Source organism: Lepidochelys olivacea, assembly GCF_965140295.1.
Source record: "Lepidochelys olivacea isolate rLepOli2 genome assembly, chromosome: 15".
In the NCBI taxonomy this organism is placed as follows: domain Eukaryota; kingdom Metazoa; phylum Chordata; order Testudines; family Cheloniidae; genus Lepidochelys; species Lepidochelys olivacea.
In genome coordinates this window covers 31,156,085-31,172,222 of record NC_140425.1, presented here as the reverse complement: position 1 = coordinate 31,172,222, position 16,138 = coordinate 31,156,085, and the positions used below count along the sequence as shown (strand labels likewise).

Sequence of the window (16,138 nt, the reverse complement as noted above, 5' to 3'; positions counted from 1 at the left end):
AGAGTGGAAGCATGTGATTCCATGCAATCAAGTTTCCTCTGACTCTTTATGACCCGAACTCAATTTTAAATAGAAACCAAATCAAACAGCTGTGTTTTTGCTTGTTTCAAAACAGGAAGACCGGGGGAAAATGAGGGACCTTTTCACACCCCAGTTTAGATGGACAACATTGTTGCTTTGGTTTATATGGTAAGAGGAGATATAAACTGTTCAATGCCAGCATGCTTATGTATGTTTTTCAATGAGTGCATTTACAATATCGCTAAAATGGAGAAAATCTCACTCCCCTCAAACCTACATGACACTGTAATTTCTTAAACCACCAAATAACATTCACTCAGGATCCAGTGGCCTATTCATTTTCTGGGTGGAAGTAGGAACCATACTTTAAGAAAGTATTTAATGGAAGTCCTCACTTCCGTTAGGTTCCATTTTGATTCACATTGCTCATTATATTATATGTCTGACCATCTCAGACTTCCTCTCTCATTTCCTTCCTCACAGGTTTTCCAATGCCTTTTCTTATTATGGGTTAGTTTTATTAACGACAGAGCTCTTTCAAGCAGGGGATGTCTGCAGCAGTGAGTATTAGCTCTTCTCTTCTTTCTAAATATGCCCTGTAGATGAGAAAAAAAAGGTGGGATTCCTTTTATTGGACCAGCTTTTGCTGAAGGCTTGGAAAGGGTCACAATTTCTAGCGCACACTTTAGGAAACCTTGTTAAGAGTTTGTTAATTTTGAACATAAGTCAGCTCCTGTATCATGCTTGCTGCTTGATGCATAGGGGTTCTGTGGTGGCCACAGGAAGGATTCCCCATATCCAAGTTGTGAAATAGCAGTGGAGCCTGCAAAGGAGACAAGTATCTATTCTTGTTGAGTAAAGTGTGATTCCATAAATGTGACTTTCCAGATTTGCCACTCCCAGGCCTAATTAGGTCTGAAATAGAGAAAATTGCCAGTTGCCATAGGGCTTCTGGGTGCTTGAAATGTAAAGAACTGCTGGGGGAAAAGATTTGCATAGAAATTCGGCATCTTTTCTGTTGCTTGTTGTGTTATTGTCAGTGTTTTAACTGTATAAAGAAGATCTTTAAAACTCCTTGAAAATTAGATTCCCCTGGGGAGAGTGTTACTGTGTTCTGAACACACTAAATTAGGGAACACACCCTGGTGGTTGGGAAATTATACAAAGGGGACGGGTATTGCTGTGAGAAGGTATCAATTCAGGGTTTGCCTAGCAGCCTGGGAATAGAATGAGAAATCTAACTTTGGATACTAGAAAAATGTGGGTAGTTATTGGGAGGCAGTGTGGTCTGGTGATTAAAATGCAGGTCTAGGAAACAAGACTACTGGTTCTTTTCCTAGCTCTGTCACTAACTTGCTGTAAGGCATTGGACAAGTCACTTCACCATTTAAGCCTCAGTTTCCCCACTTGTAATTTTGACCTACCTGACAAAGTAGAGGAGTCTGTACTGGTAGAGCACACCTGCTTGTGCTACAGAGAATCACTCACATCCTGTGCTAGAAGGCGCTATACAAGTATGATGTGTTGTATGCTTTGGGTGAATGTGAGGAAGGTTAAAGACCTTTGGAAAGGGAATACAAAACACTGTAGACAACTGACATTGACCTTGTATTTTAAAAGGAAGGATCATGAGAGAGGGTTTGGCAATAAGAACCAGGAAGAGGAGAGGAGTTTGGGTTAAAGGGGCAAACAGGAGTCCTGGTCTGTGGATCTCAGAATCATAGAACCATATGGTTAGAAGGGACCGCAAGGGTGTAGTCTAACCCCCTGCCAAGATCTTGTTTCAAGCAATAGAATAAATAATCATAATACTTTGCTTTTCTGTAGCACCTTCTATCCAAGCTTCTTGAATCTCTTTATGAATCCTAATGAGTTAACCCTCACAACCCTCCTGTGGTGTAGGTAAGATATTATCATCCCCATTTTACAATTGGGATTACTGACATCACTAGCCTGAGGTAACAGAAGCCTGTTCTGATTTAAAAAATAGTGTAAATCATCAGTCTGCAGGTCAGGGTTGCGTCCTACTAGAAGCAAGACTGCTTAGGAACGGTTTGGTTTTGGCTCAGTGTTCCGCATAGTCCGGTAAAGTGCACCTGCTGTGCTGCTGAATTCCAGCCACATCCACTCCACTGGTTTCAGCAGCAAGTTTACAGAATCACAAAAGCACAGCAGGCGTATGGGAGGGTCAGCAGAGAAGAGATTACTTAAAATATCACAAGTGCTTCTTCTTTCTCCTCCCACAGTTTCCAGTAGAAGGAAAGCAGTTAAGGCAAAATGCAGCCTGGCCTGTGAGTATCTGACAGAGGAAGACTACACTGATCTGCTCTGGACCACTTTGTCGGAGTTCCCAGGTAAATGACCTTATAAGTGCCGATGTATCCCTGAATGGAGGCTTACTGCAGAAGCAGTCTCTGGAAAGTGTCTTGAGAAGCCACAGTGGCCAGTCTGGTTCTGGCTCCAAATCCAAACTGCGTGCCATGTATTCTGAGGCAGAGTAACAATTCAATAGGATTTTATCATCCAATTAATTTCTGTTGAAGCAGCAGAGTCATATAAACTTTCTTCCAGATGTTGGCTTTCCAGAATTATTCTTAAAGGATCCTGGGTATGGTTACTCAGTGTTGGACCTGCTTCCTTCAACCCCTTCTGTGCACAGCCTTGCACACCATCAGAGCCATGACTTTTAAAGTCACCATTATTTAAATGAGCAGTGTGACGATAGAGTAAGAAAGATAGGTGACATATGGTAGCAATATGAATATTGTTCCATTAGACTTATAACTATATCCCTAGGTATTAATCGGCTTGAGATGGCATATCACAAGGCAGTGATTCAGCATATTATCACTGCTCTGGATTAAAATCTCAGCTCAGAGAAATCCAGCTCTGGTGTGAGTGCAGTTCCACTGCCTGTGTTATACACGTTTTGTCCATGGAGAACCCCCTTCCCTTGGATCGCCAGTCTGACTCCTTTCCTTGCAACAGGTTCACACAAAAAGGAAATAAATTACAAAGCCAAATAACATTGTGTGGTAATTGCTGGATGCTGCAGCTCAATCTGAACTCATTCCACAGATGTGGGCCAATCAATTTCTCTTCCCATACAGGTGTCCTGGTGACCCTATGGATTATTGATCGGATAGGCCGTAAAAAAACCATGGCGCTGTCCTTTTTTGTCTTCTCGTTTTGTAGTCTTCTGTTATTTCTCTGCGTTGGAAGGTACGCAACACAAAGTGAAAACTAAACCCTGATTCATTTACTCTTCCCTATGGGACAATAGGTTGAAGGTGATGGTTTTAAGAGTCAAGAACTGACCAAGTTAATTTGTGAAAAGATTTCAAAGGAAAGTTAGGCTTTTCTCTACAGAGTGTTCAGAAGAAAAATAAAAGAGGCAGGTGGGGAGAAAGCCTGTCTTCTCCAAAGTCCGGTGTTCAGAATACGCCAAAGGGGGTAATAGTTGACATCAAAGTAGGAAATAGCTCTCTGAAAAAAGTTCTAAATCAAGTCTTGTGCAGTGGGTCTCAACTACCGTTACATGTAGTGATGCTGGTATCTCTAGTTTTGCAGTTAGTTATCTAGGTTTCCCCCTTGCCAAATGAATGATGTACCTCTGGGCTGGAATCCACTGCTGTGTACCTGCCTCCCATTCAGTTACTCGTGCCAATTCGCAGCAGAGCTTGGCCTTTAATTGTAAGACTGGGGTTCAGAGCAGTCTAAGCCGTGTTATGGATTAGAATGTGCAATTATAGGGCAAGCAATAGGCACTGACTAGTGAAGTTGAGGTGTTGGCCTGGAAAACTGGTACATTTGACCTAAGAATTTAGAAATTACTGCACTGCTGGAAGGAACCTGTATTTTGGCATTGCAGCCAGTTTGGGCCCACTTTTCCAAAGAGCTCAGGGCTAAATTTTTGACTGCTCAGAACCCACAAATGAGGCCAGATTTTCCAAAGTTCACAGCACCCAGCGTCTTCCATTGTGACACTTATGGCCAGATTTTCACAAGAGCTGAGCACCCACCATTGACTCAGGGCGCTGAGCTCTTTGGAAAATCTGCCTCTGATTATGGGTGTTGGGCCTTCTGGAATATTTTGGCCTTCCTGTCACTTGTGCACAGTTCTTTCTCTACTCTGGGCTGAGGGTGGGGGGCACAGAAATGGCATCTTAGTTGTTGCTGGACTGTTTTGTGTAGAGAGAGCTCCTAGAACACTTTCAGGCACTGTATAAATAATAATAATAAATCCTAACAATATGAATACATAACCAAGTGTGTCCAATTTCACACCTTTACACAGGAAGCCCACAGCCTGATTCTGATCTCATTTACTCCAATTGTGCTCCAGTTGAGTTATCCCAGTGTCAGACTAATGTAAGGTCAATCATTTAGTGCATATTTTCCTCATCCAAATATCTTTAGGCTGGGACTAGTACATGTAATTTACTTCACTGGTCACTGGCTGTTGATAGTGCTCTGTCGAAATGCAGACTCTTAGAAAAGCCCAGGTGTCTGTAGTGATAACAGATTTTTTTGAACCATCCTTGCATTAAAGGTCCAGAAAAATGGAGGAGGGTCAATAAAAAATAAAATGGATCTAGCTAATAAAATTTAGCATCGTTTTTTAATTGCTACTTGTCTCTAAATTCAAATAAAGACTGAACTGAACAACCCAACCCCTGCTCTCCTTATTCTCACAGAAATGTTCTTACTGTGCTGCTCTTCATCGCAAGGGCTTTCATTTCAGGAGGATTTCAGGCTGCTTATGTTTACACTCCTGAGGTGAGTATGGTCATTTTTGTAACAAAAAGGTTTAATGGGAATGAGGCCCTGGTGGGACAGCTGAATTTTATGATCTTCTCATAATAGGCCTTATACAGGCTACAATTTCTTAAGCCATTATGTTGTCTGAGAGTTATAGACCTGATAGAACTTACATTTAGTATCACTCTTTGATAAAGAGATGTAAGGTAGGAAGAGAGCTGTATCCTAGGGTTAATGTGCTGATGCTTTGTCTACAGGTTTATCCAACAGCTACTCGTGCTCTGGGCCTAGGAACATGCAGTGGAATGGCCAGAGTGGGAGCCTTAATAACTCCATTTATTGCACAGGTAAAAATCCCTCTCTTCCAAACATTTTAGTAGCACAGGAATGCGATGGAGAAAACGGCCTTTCTGTATTAAGGGCCAGTTGATGGCAGTCCTCACCCAAGTATGTTGGAGTGGAGGAAGTACATTGGTGCCTGTCAGAGGGTGAGCTAGCCCTTTAAGGGAGAGCTGGACTCAGCCTCTCCTGTGACTGATTTACCTTTCAATCCAGGGGTCACATGATGGGAGCATGTGAGTAGGAATCAGGCCTGCTGGGGGATATAAGGACAGTCTGAGGTCAGTTGTGGGAGAGTCTCAAAGCAGGTAAAGGGGCTTTGTGAGTGGTTCCATGCAGGTGGCTTGCAGAGTGCAAACCTGCAGGGAGCAGGAGCCAGCTAGGAAAGGCTGGGGTGGGAGCAAGCCTCAGCAGGGATAGGACTAAGAACCCTGCACCAAGGGCCGTGCCCTCACAGAAGGCTGCATGGAAGACTTGTGGTGTTTTGAACTTCATGTAAATAAATCAGACTGCTAAAGGGGAGGGTTATTGTGAAAATACCCACAGGGAGAGGTCTGACTAACTGGGGAGGAAGGGAAACTGAGGCAGTGGGGGCACCTGAAGCCAAACGAGGTTAGCCCCTAATGTAGTGACCTTTTCCCACCATTGCTCCCACACAGTAGAGACCCATACATGACAGTATAGGGTGCCATTAACACTGCTCATAGTGATCAGTATCTCAGGAGGACATAGGCTAGAAGGGTAGGGCCTGGCCATTGCCCCATTATCTCTACACATTGGGAATTGACTGGAGACCTGTGCTTCATCTGAGCTAGATGTCTGCTCTCCCCACCGCATACCAGGAGCACTGTACCTTCTTGAGTCTCCACAGGCATAATGCACTCAAAAACGCACACTTGGGTGGCCTACCTCTTCCCATGCTATCCCAAGGGATGCGGATTCTGAGAGTGTCACTGAGCCTGAAGTGGATTCCATCTGTAGTAGTAGTCACCACACCACTGAAAGGGGATTGTTGCACTGGAGAGGGTGTGTGCAGGGCAACCAAGATGGTAACAGGTCTCCACGTTTTTCTGATCTTTGAACCTTGAGAGAGATGATCCATTTCTCATAAGAACATAGGAACGGCCAGACTGGGTCAGACCAGTGGTCCATCTAGCCCAGTATCCTGTCTTCTGACAGTGACCATTGCCAGATGCTTCAGAGAGAATGAACAGAACAGGGCAATTTCAAGTGATCCATCCCCTGTCATCCAGTCTCAGCGTCTGGCAGTTGAAGGTTTAGGGACACCAAGGGCATGGGGTTGCATCCTTGACTTTCTTGGCTAATAGCCATTGATGTACCTATTTTCCATGAACTTATTTAATTCTTTTATGAACCCAATTATACTTTTGGCCTTCACAACATCCCCTGGCAAGGAGTTCCACAACTTGACTGTGCGTTGTGTGAAGAAGTACTTCCTTTTGTTGTATTAAACTTGCCACCTATTGATTTCATTGGGAGACCCCTCGTTCTTATGTTATGGGAAGGGATAAACAACACTTCCCTATTCACTTTCTCCGCCCTCTTCATAATTTTATAGACCTCTATTATTTCCCCCTTAGTTGTCTCTTTTCTAAGCTGAACTGGAATATAGGAGACTTTAAAGTGATATAATATTAAAGTCAATAAAGAGGCATTTTTCACACTAGCCAGAGGATCAGGATTAGTGGATACAATCTGAAGAATAAGAAAATCAGAATAAGCAGGGAGCTCAGGCAAGATTTTTTCATTCAAAGGGCAATAACAAAAACAAATGGAATAAGCAGGCACAGAGAATGGTTGAAGTAGAGACTATTGATGAGTTCCAGACACTGACATATATTTCTGTTAGCAATGGATCTGAGCCACGTAGTTCAGAGCTGAACCTTCCCAAAGCAGGTATTGTTCAGATATGGGGTTTTCATTCCAGTCCATCAGGACTTGCTGGAGAAGAAAAAGACTGAAGGACCCATTCAAAAGGGAGGGAGACAGTAAAAATGACACAACTGACAAGTGGGTCAGTACGTGAAGTCTGAGAAGCTATTTTCTGTTCCTTATTTTATTTGCATGGTTGCAAATCACTTTCATGAGACTCCTAAGAGAGAGGGTAGCCTAGTGGTCTGACTACAGGACTGGGAGCCAGGAAGTCCTAGCTCTGACACTGGCCTTGGGCAAGTCAGTTAATTTCTCTGCCATGGTTTCCCTATCTATGAAGTCAGAATAACATTAGCCTATCTCAGATGGGTGATGTGAATCTTAATCCAAGGTATTCTGTGTGTATTTAAGGGATAAGTATTATCTTAAAAAGAAAGAAAAGTATGTAATAGTGGCTTTTAAAAAGTGATGTTTTCCCCTAAAGGAGTTAACATTTCTACCCCAGTCTTGTTTTCTTTAGCAATGGATTCAGTTCGTCCTTTCTTACCCTTTCACTGACTTTCCCATAGGTGATGCTGGAATCTTCAGTCTATTTAACTCTGGTGGTTTACAGTGGATGCTGCCTGTTGGCAGCCTTGGCTTCCTGTTTTTTGCCCATTGAAACCAAAGGGCGTGGTCTGCAGGAGTCCAGCCACAGAGAATGGGGACAAGAGATGGTTGGGAGAGGATGCCACAACATGGGAGTCACCAGATCAAATTCTGGATCACAGGAATGATAGGACATGAGCCCCCCCGCCCCCTTGCAAGGAAGGGTGAAACAAGCAAGAATTGTCTTTTTAAAAACCAAGCGTATAAAGCCGACCGTGCTGTCACTGCCAATGTCATGTGTCAAAAAGCAGGAACTTTTGATTTGGACCTAAGCAAATTGTGTTTTTCCTACTCTTTGCTCACACTCATAAAAATTTACTTGTGTAATGAGAGACATTTGATCAGGATGTCATTTGAAGTTCAGAGAGAAGGGGATTTTTAATAGTCTGTTGTGCTTGCATGGTCAGATACTGAGCTTAAAATGTCCTGTGTCAAGCAAATAGCTAACTGAATGCAATTCAGTATCAGCTGTAATTTTAAAAAAAAACTACTTTTGATGCCTAAACGCAAAAGATTAATATTTACTGTGTACCTGGCATAGCACACGGTGGGTTCCATACACTACAGAATAGGGTTTTTAAATTAGATGCCTGCCTTGCACTTTTTAGTCATCAACAACAACATGTTGTAACAGCAAACCAACCAATGCTTTCCAGTTCCCTTGCCTATAAGTTCTGTTCCTTGGAAATTACCAGGCACGGAGAAGGTTGTTTGGAACGTATCTTGAGTGTTTGCTTTCCTCAAGGCAGAGTAGTTTGAGTCTGTGAAGAGTGCTGTTGGATGTAGAGATGGGACATTATATAAGAAATGTAAATTCTAGCGGTTTGGAACAGAATTTACCTTTTGCCAGAAGCATTGAGCCCTCTGTCTGTTGCATTGGTGAAGACTGCTTCAGCTGTCCTGATGTCTCTGTGTGTGTGGAGATGCATGCTGTGGTTTACTGCATGGGTCCAGATTGTTTCTGTTCAATTTGCGTAAGTACATTCCCATAGTGGTGTAGCCAATGCCTATGACACAAATGTCTTAATCTGAACAGCTGCTTGTAGCACTTTCGATGGAACTGCCTTCATGTGTCTCCCAACAGGAGCAGGTTCTCTGTCAGCTGGGTAGAGCTCTAGGGTAGCTGCCAGTTGTACATGGAATGTAATGGCAAGTTATGAAGGAATGTAACTGGCGTCATATCTTAAATGAGAAGAAGTCCTGGGAAGAGCTATACCAGTGTCATCAGCAGAAGATTGACTCTCCCCTAGCAATTTTGGTGTAGTTGATACAGTTCTTTCTCTCACCACAGGGAGTGGTATAGTTCAGGTGAGGACAACTCAATTCATATGTACTATCTGTGTAGCCTTTTGGTTTGTAAGGAATCTGTCTGAGAATGGGGATTCAGATTTCAAAACTTGATGGATGTAAAGCAAAGAAAAGTGTAACAAAATCAGACAGTTATCATCCATGGGTCTTGGTATTTTTCCAGAAATCCAGCCTATGGAATACACCATCAGATGTAACTGAGAGGTACTTAATTCTAGTCGCTAGGCTGTGGGAAGCCATGTGTTTTCCATAGTATGTCTGGTCAGTCATTTCACAGAAATATAGGGTTGTGCATGCTATGGATTTTGCACAAGACCATATTTAACTACATGGTGGATCAAGCCATTCCCTACAAAGGCCTTTTCTCTGGGGCTGAAATAGTTCACTGAGTATGCCGATGGGTGCAAAATAAGAGAACACGATCTACATGTGATATATGCCATCATGTGCCAGCAATGCCCCTCTGCCATGTACATTGGTCAGACTGGACAGTCTCTACGTAAAAGAATAAATGGACACAAATCAGACGTCAAGAATTATAACATTTATAAACTAGTTGAACACTTCAGTCTCTCTGGTCACTCGATTACAGACCTAAAAGTGGCAATACTTCAACAAAAAAACTTCAAAAATAGACTCCAACGAGAGACTGCTGAATTGAAATTAATTTGCAAACTGGATACAATTAACTTAGGCTTGAATAAAGACTGGGAGTGGATGGATCATTACACAAAGTAAAACTATTTCTCCATGATTTCCCCCCCCCCACCTCCCACTGTTCCTCAGATGTTCTTGTCAACTGCTGGAAATGGCCCACCTTGATTATCACTACAAAAGGTCCCCCCCCACCCCGGCTCTCCTGCTGGTAATAGCTCACCTTAAGTGATCACTCTTGTTACAGTGCGTATGGTAACACCCATTGTTTCATGTTCTCTATGTATATAAATCTCCCCACTGTATTTTCCACTGAATGCATCCGATGAAGTGAGCTGTAGCTCACGAAAGCTTATGCTCAAATAAATTTGTTAGTCTCTAAGGTGCCACAAGTACTCCTAGGCTGTTTAACTTATACCATTATATGAAATTACACATGGGAAATTCCTTAAAGGAATTTGAAGATCTCCAAATTACCAGGAAAGGCCAAGTCAATTGTTGGCATTCTGCCTGGAGGTGTCTTATGGTGCAGGAGGTGTAAGACTGACAAGGGACCCAAAGTCTAAATATTCACCTAGCATTAAATGATGGTGGTTACAATGAAGTACTCCAGAAATAGCTGGCTGATCTGAACAGGTTAATGTTACATTTTCGTATTAATGTTAATATGAAAATGTAATTCACTTCAGAGATATCCAGCTTTATATGTGTTTGATGTCATAGGAGAATGTTGTCCATTTCTAATACTAACACTTTACATTGGTATGAGTATCTCTGCCTGTCTATTAGTTCGGTATTCAGTGTTGACTCTCCAATATGCTAAAAGTTCCAATCAATCTAAAGGAGGGGTTCTCAAACGACCTTGCACCATGACCCCCTTCTGACAACAAAAATTACAACAAGACCCCAGGACGGGGGACCGATGCCTGAGCCCGCCTGAGCCCCAGCACTCCGGGCGGGGTGCCAAGCTGAAGCCCAAGGGCTACATCCCCAGGCAGGGGGCCTGTAACTTGAACCCTGCCACCAAGGGCTGAAGCCCTTGTGCTTTGGCTTTGGCCCTGGGCGGTAGGGCTCGGGATTCAGCCCCAGGCCCCAGCAAATCTAAGTCAGCCCTGGCCACCCCATTAAAATGATGTTACAACCCACTGTGGGGTTCTGACCTACAGTTTGAGAACCGCTGATCTAAAGCGTTCTTAATCAGAAGACAATGGGAGTAGTTCTTTCTTATCTCCTCACCATTCAGATTCTAACTGGATATCCCTCCCTCATGTATTATGCAACTAGAGTGGCTCAGTGCTGCCCTCAAATTCATGTGGCACACCTGCTTGTTTACCTGGGGCTCTCATGGTAATGTACACAAAATATACAGCATGTTTCTGAGGGGAGAAACAAGCCCTGAATGGGTTTAAATTGCATATTGTAACATTCAGATAGCCAGAGTGCAACTCCTATTAGCTTTTGGATTCATGAGCACAGCTGTGTAAGGTGGTCCCTGAACCTTGCAATGAAAACACTATATAGGGCCTAAGCCTGGTCTGTAATTTGGCACCTGTAACCAGTTGCAAGCACAAATGATAGAATTTAGATCGTTACCTGATGGTAAGCATGGTTAGACACCCAACTTCTATCATTTGTGCTTGCAGTGAGTTGCACTGGCAGTTAGTTGGATGCCCAGAATTGGAGACTCTTTTGAAAACTCGATTCATTGTAAGTGTGTTAGAGGAGAGAACATATGCATGAGACCTACAACCTCACAGGACTGCTGTGTTAACAGGCTAGCTAATGAGCCTTTTAGCTTGCTATTGAGCTCCCCCTCTACTTAAAAATCTACTTCTGCCTTTCAAATGGTCATATGCACACACTGCTTTGATTTTTGAGTCAGCATTCAACAGTTTGAAGATATGATATTGCAATGGCCTTCAAAATGTGCATTCAGAGAGTTTTATGTGAAGTGTATGTGTGTGTGTGTATATATATATAAGTGTGTGTTTATATACACACACTTCCAATAAAATATTTCATTTTAATAGATATTTATAGGCTATGTAAAGGCTTTTAATCCTGTTGAGAAGCTGGTACCTGTTTAACCTATGACATTTACAATATTACAAAAAGCCATTTAGAGGCATTTTTGATTTTCATTTTATATAAATGCTGCATTGAAAAATGTACCTTGCTATAAAAATACCAGGATCAGCCCTGCTGAAGTAACTATAATTCATAGGCCTTCAGTCAAGAGCAGTGGTCCCTACCTGAGGCCTGATGGAAAGCCCATTAAAGTCCATAGGAGTGTTTCCACTGACTCCCATGCCCTTTGAATCAGACTCCAGGTAAAAGGGGACAGGATTGGGCCCTTAAGAGCTGATTCTGTGTCACTGAAGTCAATAGGAGTTTTGCTGCTGACTTGAGTGGGAGCAGGATCTGGCCTTTAAGCAGCTCAAGTGAGTGTCCCTGAATGTTGTTAATAATGGAGGAGGATGTTCCAGCATGTCCATTGAGAAAAGCTGAAGAACATTTCAGTTGATGCACTATAGCCTATAAATAGTCACGTCATATTTTGTTAATATGGCAACATTATTAATGTAGATAATTAAGCTTCCAAAGATTTTGTTTTAAACACTGTTGTGTATTTTTCACTGGGGAAGGAATTAATATAGCTAGTTCATTTTAAAAAATAAAATAAAATGAGATCATTTTGAATTAAACTTAGGAGCAAACAGAATTGTGGGGTTCACAGATACGTTAACTGTCCAATTAATTAATGTGCAGAGCTGTTGTGGGGAACGTAATTCTCCCAGCATGCTCTGACAAGTGATTTAGTATCCCTAAATGCTTGCTGAGAGAACACTGGATGTTATCTTGGGTTTGAATGTACAGTTTCTAAGCTGGATACATTTTAATGTTTAAAAACCTTTGTGTATATTGAGCTTGTTGTACAATATTCTTTTTGTTCCTCTGTTAATAATGCAGCATTGGATAGTTTGAGTCCACACTTGATATTTTATGTTGAATAAATTAATAGTTTTTACAGTAATGATGCTTTTGCTGCCCTAGATGTGTAATCCATTATGGGACCTTGATAACTGCAGGTGTTATGAAGGGTCAGTAGTTTCACAGGATATTTGTGTCCTGATTTTTAGATATCCTAGACATCTGAAACTCCCACTGATTTCAGTTGGATCTGTAGGTTCTAAAAATTAGACCCTTAATTGTGTATTTGTTTTACACTTGAAGGGATACTGTAAGGTGAAAAATTACACGTTTTCTTAACTCCTTTATAAATAACCCATAGCTTATGAAAACTGAATGGGCTTTAAAGACTTGATTTACTTTTCATTATTTAAGATCTTTGTTTACTTTTTGAAATGCACATAGCTTGTGCATTAGAATAGACTGTCCGTCTGTAGTAACTTTCTAGTAGATTCCACTCTCATGTCCTCAGTGCTGCATACACTGCAAAGGAATGTTTATTTGTTAAACCTTCCCATTCAGATTGTATTTGATGGAAACATACTGGCTTTAGATTTTGCAAATGATTATTTTTATAAAATTTCAGGCCATATTTGACCTGACAATGTCCCTGTAACCCTCAAATGATTTATTCTCCTTCTGCTGTCCGGTAATTCACGGATGGAATTTCCTTCATATCTGGGTCAAAATGACCAATGGGCTTCAAGCACTCTGTAACCTGAGGTTGTACATTCTTAATGTGCAGCTACAGTAGAAGCCACAACCCATCTGGACGGAGACACCTATCTGCTGGGGTAGGAGTAAGCAATAGCTACAGAATGGGACTGGGTTGTGATAGTAGTGTCTGGGAGTGGACTGGAGGGTTAAGCTTTTGGAGGTTTCTCTGAACTTACTGGACTCTCAGGCCATTTCTGAGGCTCTCTCATCACTTCTTCCAGCGCAAGACCCTCCTTTGTTTCCAGGGAACATATTTATTGACATTTGACCTACTTTTGGCTTTGCTTCATGACAGTGTGTAATTGTTGTGGAGAACTGAGAGGCAAACAGTGCTGACTGGCAGCCCCTGGAGATTGGGATCTTTCGTCTACAGAGCAGGTACAAGGTGGACCACGGCAGTGCAAGCTTCCACCCCGCTTTCCCTGCTTATGTGCCTCAACCCTGAAGTAGGAAGGAAAATCTCCAGTTCTGTTCATCCTGGGAATCTCTGTTGAGACTGTTAGCAGAGCCTAGAGCTTACCTATAGCTTGTATACACTGAAATGAACAAATTATCTCAATTACACAGGGTTCCCAACAGTGCCAGCTGTGATTGTGTTTTTAATGGTCACTTGCCCACTAGCAATGAGATTTAGCCAACTAGGTAATTTCACGTTATACAGTTTCAGAACCTTCTGTTTGTCCAGGCCCTAGAATTGTGGCAATTCATCAAATGTTAGTTACAAATTGATAGAGCTAAAATACTGGAAACATGTAATGAAGATCTGGAGTGTTTCTGTTAAATTAGCACTTCAGACCTTGTCAATCCCATCACTAACAGGAGAAGTATCATGCATGGGCACATTTAGATCTAACCTTTAGCAGGCACAAATATTAGAATCTGGCCTTTAAGCTGTTAGACTGCAAATAGAATCACACACCTAATCAGCTCTGTTAATATTTTTTAATAGCCAACTTAGGAGCACATTTGTCATCTCAAGCAATGAAGAGTAATAGCTCCCATGTGCTTTAAGCTCTGATGAACCCCACATTTATTTAGGGCTATATGATGATTTGTTATTGCAGATTTACACTGATGTAATCTTCTGAAGTCAACTGAGTTGTTACAGAATTACACCAGTCTGAGGAAGAGCAGAATCTGGTCCTTAATATCTCATATTGACACTAAGCGAAATTGAGTAGATGACTATTTCATTTGGTGGTTTCTGTTGAAGTGCCATCACAAATCATTAGGATTCACATTAACCAGTTTCATTTTTTTTTAACTCTCTTGATCTTACCCTTTTGATTGTGATTGACAGTCAGTTGAGTTGGGCACCTAAAGTCCATTTGTGCCTTTGAAAATCTCTCCCCTATGAATTATAGCTCACAACCACCCTGTACTGTACAAAATGGGGCACTTGAGACAAGTAAAATGACTTGTCCAGAGGGATGGAGGGAGTTAGTGTCAGAGCTGAAGTTCCTAGCTCCCAGGCCTATGTTCAGACCTCCTCCCTCTCCAAAGGGAGTGCTCCATCAAAGGCATAGAATCATAGAATAGAATCATAGAATATCAGGGTTGGAAGGGACCCCAGAAGGTCATCTAGTCCAACCCCCTGCTCAAAGCAGGACCAATTCCCAGTTAAATCATCCCAGCCAGGGCTTTGTCAAGCCTGACCTTAAAAACCTCTAAGGAAGGAGATTCTACCACCTCCCTAGGTAACGCATTCCAGTGTTTCACCACCCTCTTAGTGAAAAAGTTTTTCCTAATATCCAATCTAAACCTCCCCCACTGCAACTTGAGACCATTACTCCTCGTTCTGTCATCTGCTACCATTGAGAACAGTCTAGAGCCATCCTCTTTGGAACCCCCTTTCAGGTAGTTGAAAGCAGCTATCAAATCCCCCCTCATTCTTCTCTTCTGCAGGCTAAACAATCCCAGCTCCCTCAGCCTCTCCTCATAACTCATGTGTTCCAGTCCCCTAATCATTTTTGTTGCCCTTCGCTGGACTCTCTCCAATTTATCCACATCCTTCTTGAAGTGTGGGGCCCAAAACTGGACACAGTACTCCAGATGAGGCCTCACCAATGTCGAATAGAGGGGAACGATCACGTCCCTCGATCTGCTCGCTATGCCCCTACTTATACATCCCAAAATGCCATTGGCCTTCTTGGCAACAAGGGCACACTGCTGACTCATATCCAGCTTCTCGTCCACTGTCACCCCTAGGTCCTTTTCTGCAGAACTGCTGCCTAGCCATTCGGTCCCTAGTCTGTAGCTGTGCATTGGGTTCTTCCGTCCTAAGTGCAGGACCCTGCACTTATCCTTATTGAACCTCATCAGATTCCTTTTGGCCCAATCTTCCAATTGGTCTAGGTCCTTCTGTATCCTATCCCTCCCCTCCAGCGTATCTACCACTCCTCCCAGTTTAGTATCATCCGCAAATTTGCTGAGAGTGCAATCCACACCATCCTCCAGATCATTTATGAAGATATTGAATAAAACCGGCCCCAGGACCGACCCCTGGGGCACTCCACTTGATACCGGCTGCCAACTAGACATGGAGCCATTGATCACTACCCGTTGAGCCCGACAATTTAGCCAGCTTTCTACCCACCTTATGGTGCATTCATCCAGCCCATACTTCCTTAACTTGCTGACAAGAATACTATGGGAGACCGTGTCAAAAGCTTTGCTAAAGTCAAGAAACAATACATCCACTGCTTTCCCTTCATCCACAGAACCAGTAATCTCATCATAAAAGGCGATTAGATTAGTCAGGCATGACCTTCCCTTGGTGAATCCATGCATCTTTTATTACATCCAGCTGCTCTCTACCACCTGGGAT

At 42.5% G+C, this 16,138-nt stretch overlaps 1 protein-coding gene across 5 annotated transcripts in view; it reads left to right on the top strand.

Moving 5' to 3' along the window:
* SVOP (SV2 related protein) overlaps positions 1-15,038 on the top strand; it is a 45,056-nt gene extending 30,018 nt beyond the window's left edge. For 4 of the 5 annotated variants that reach the window (XM_084649393.1, XM_084649397.1, XM_084649395.1 and 1 more), the window contains exons 10-16: positions 116-189; positions 505-581; positions 2,268-2,375; positions 3,132-3,243; positions 4,719-4,800; positions 5,040-5,129; positions 7,584-12,544. In XM_084649393.1, the coding sequence (XP_084505519.1) occupies positions 116-189; positions 505-581; positions 2,268-2,375; positions 3,132-3,243; positions 4,719-4,800; positions 5,040-5,129; positions 7,584-7,790 (750 nt within the window). In that variant the 3' untranslated portion in view covers positions 7,791-12,544. Of the gene's footprint in view, positions 1-115; positions 190-504; positions 582-2,267; positions 2,376-3,131; positions 3,244-4,718; positions 4,801-5,039; positions 5,130-7,583; positions 12,545-13,606 lie in introns of those variants that run through there. The other variant, XM_084649396.1, reaches the window with a different exon arrangement.
* Positions 15,039-16,138: the final 1,100 nt, after the last annotated feature.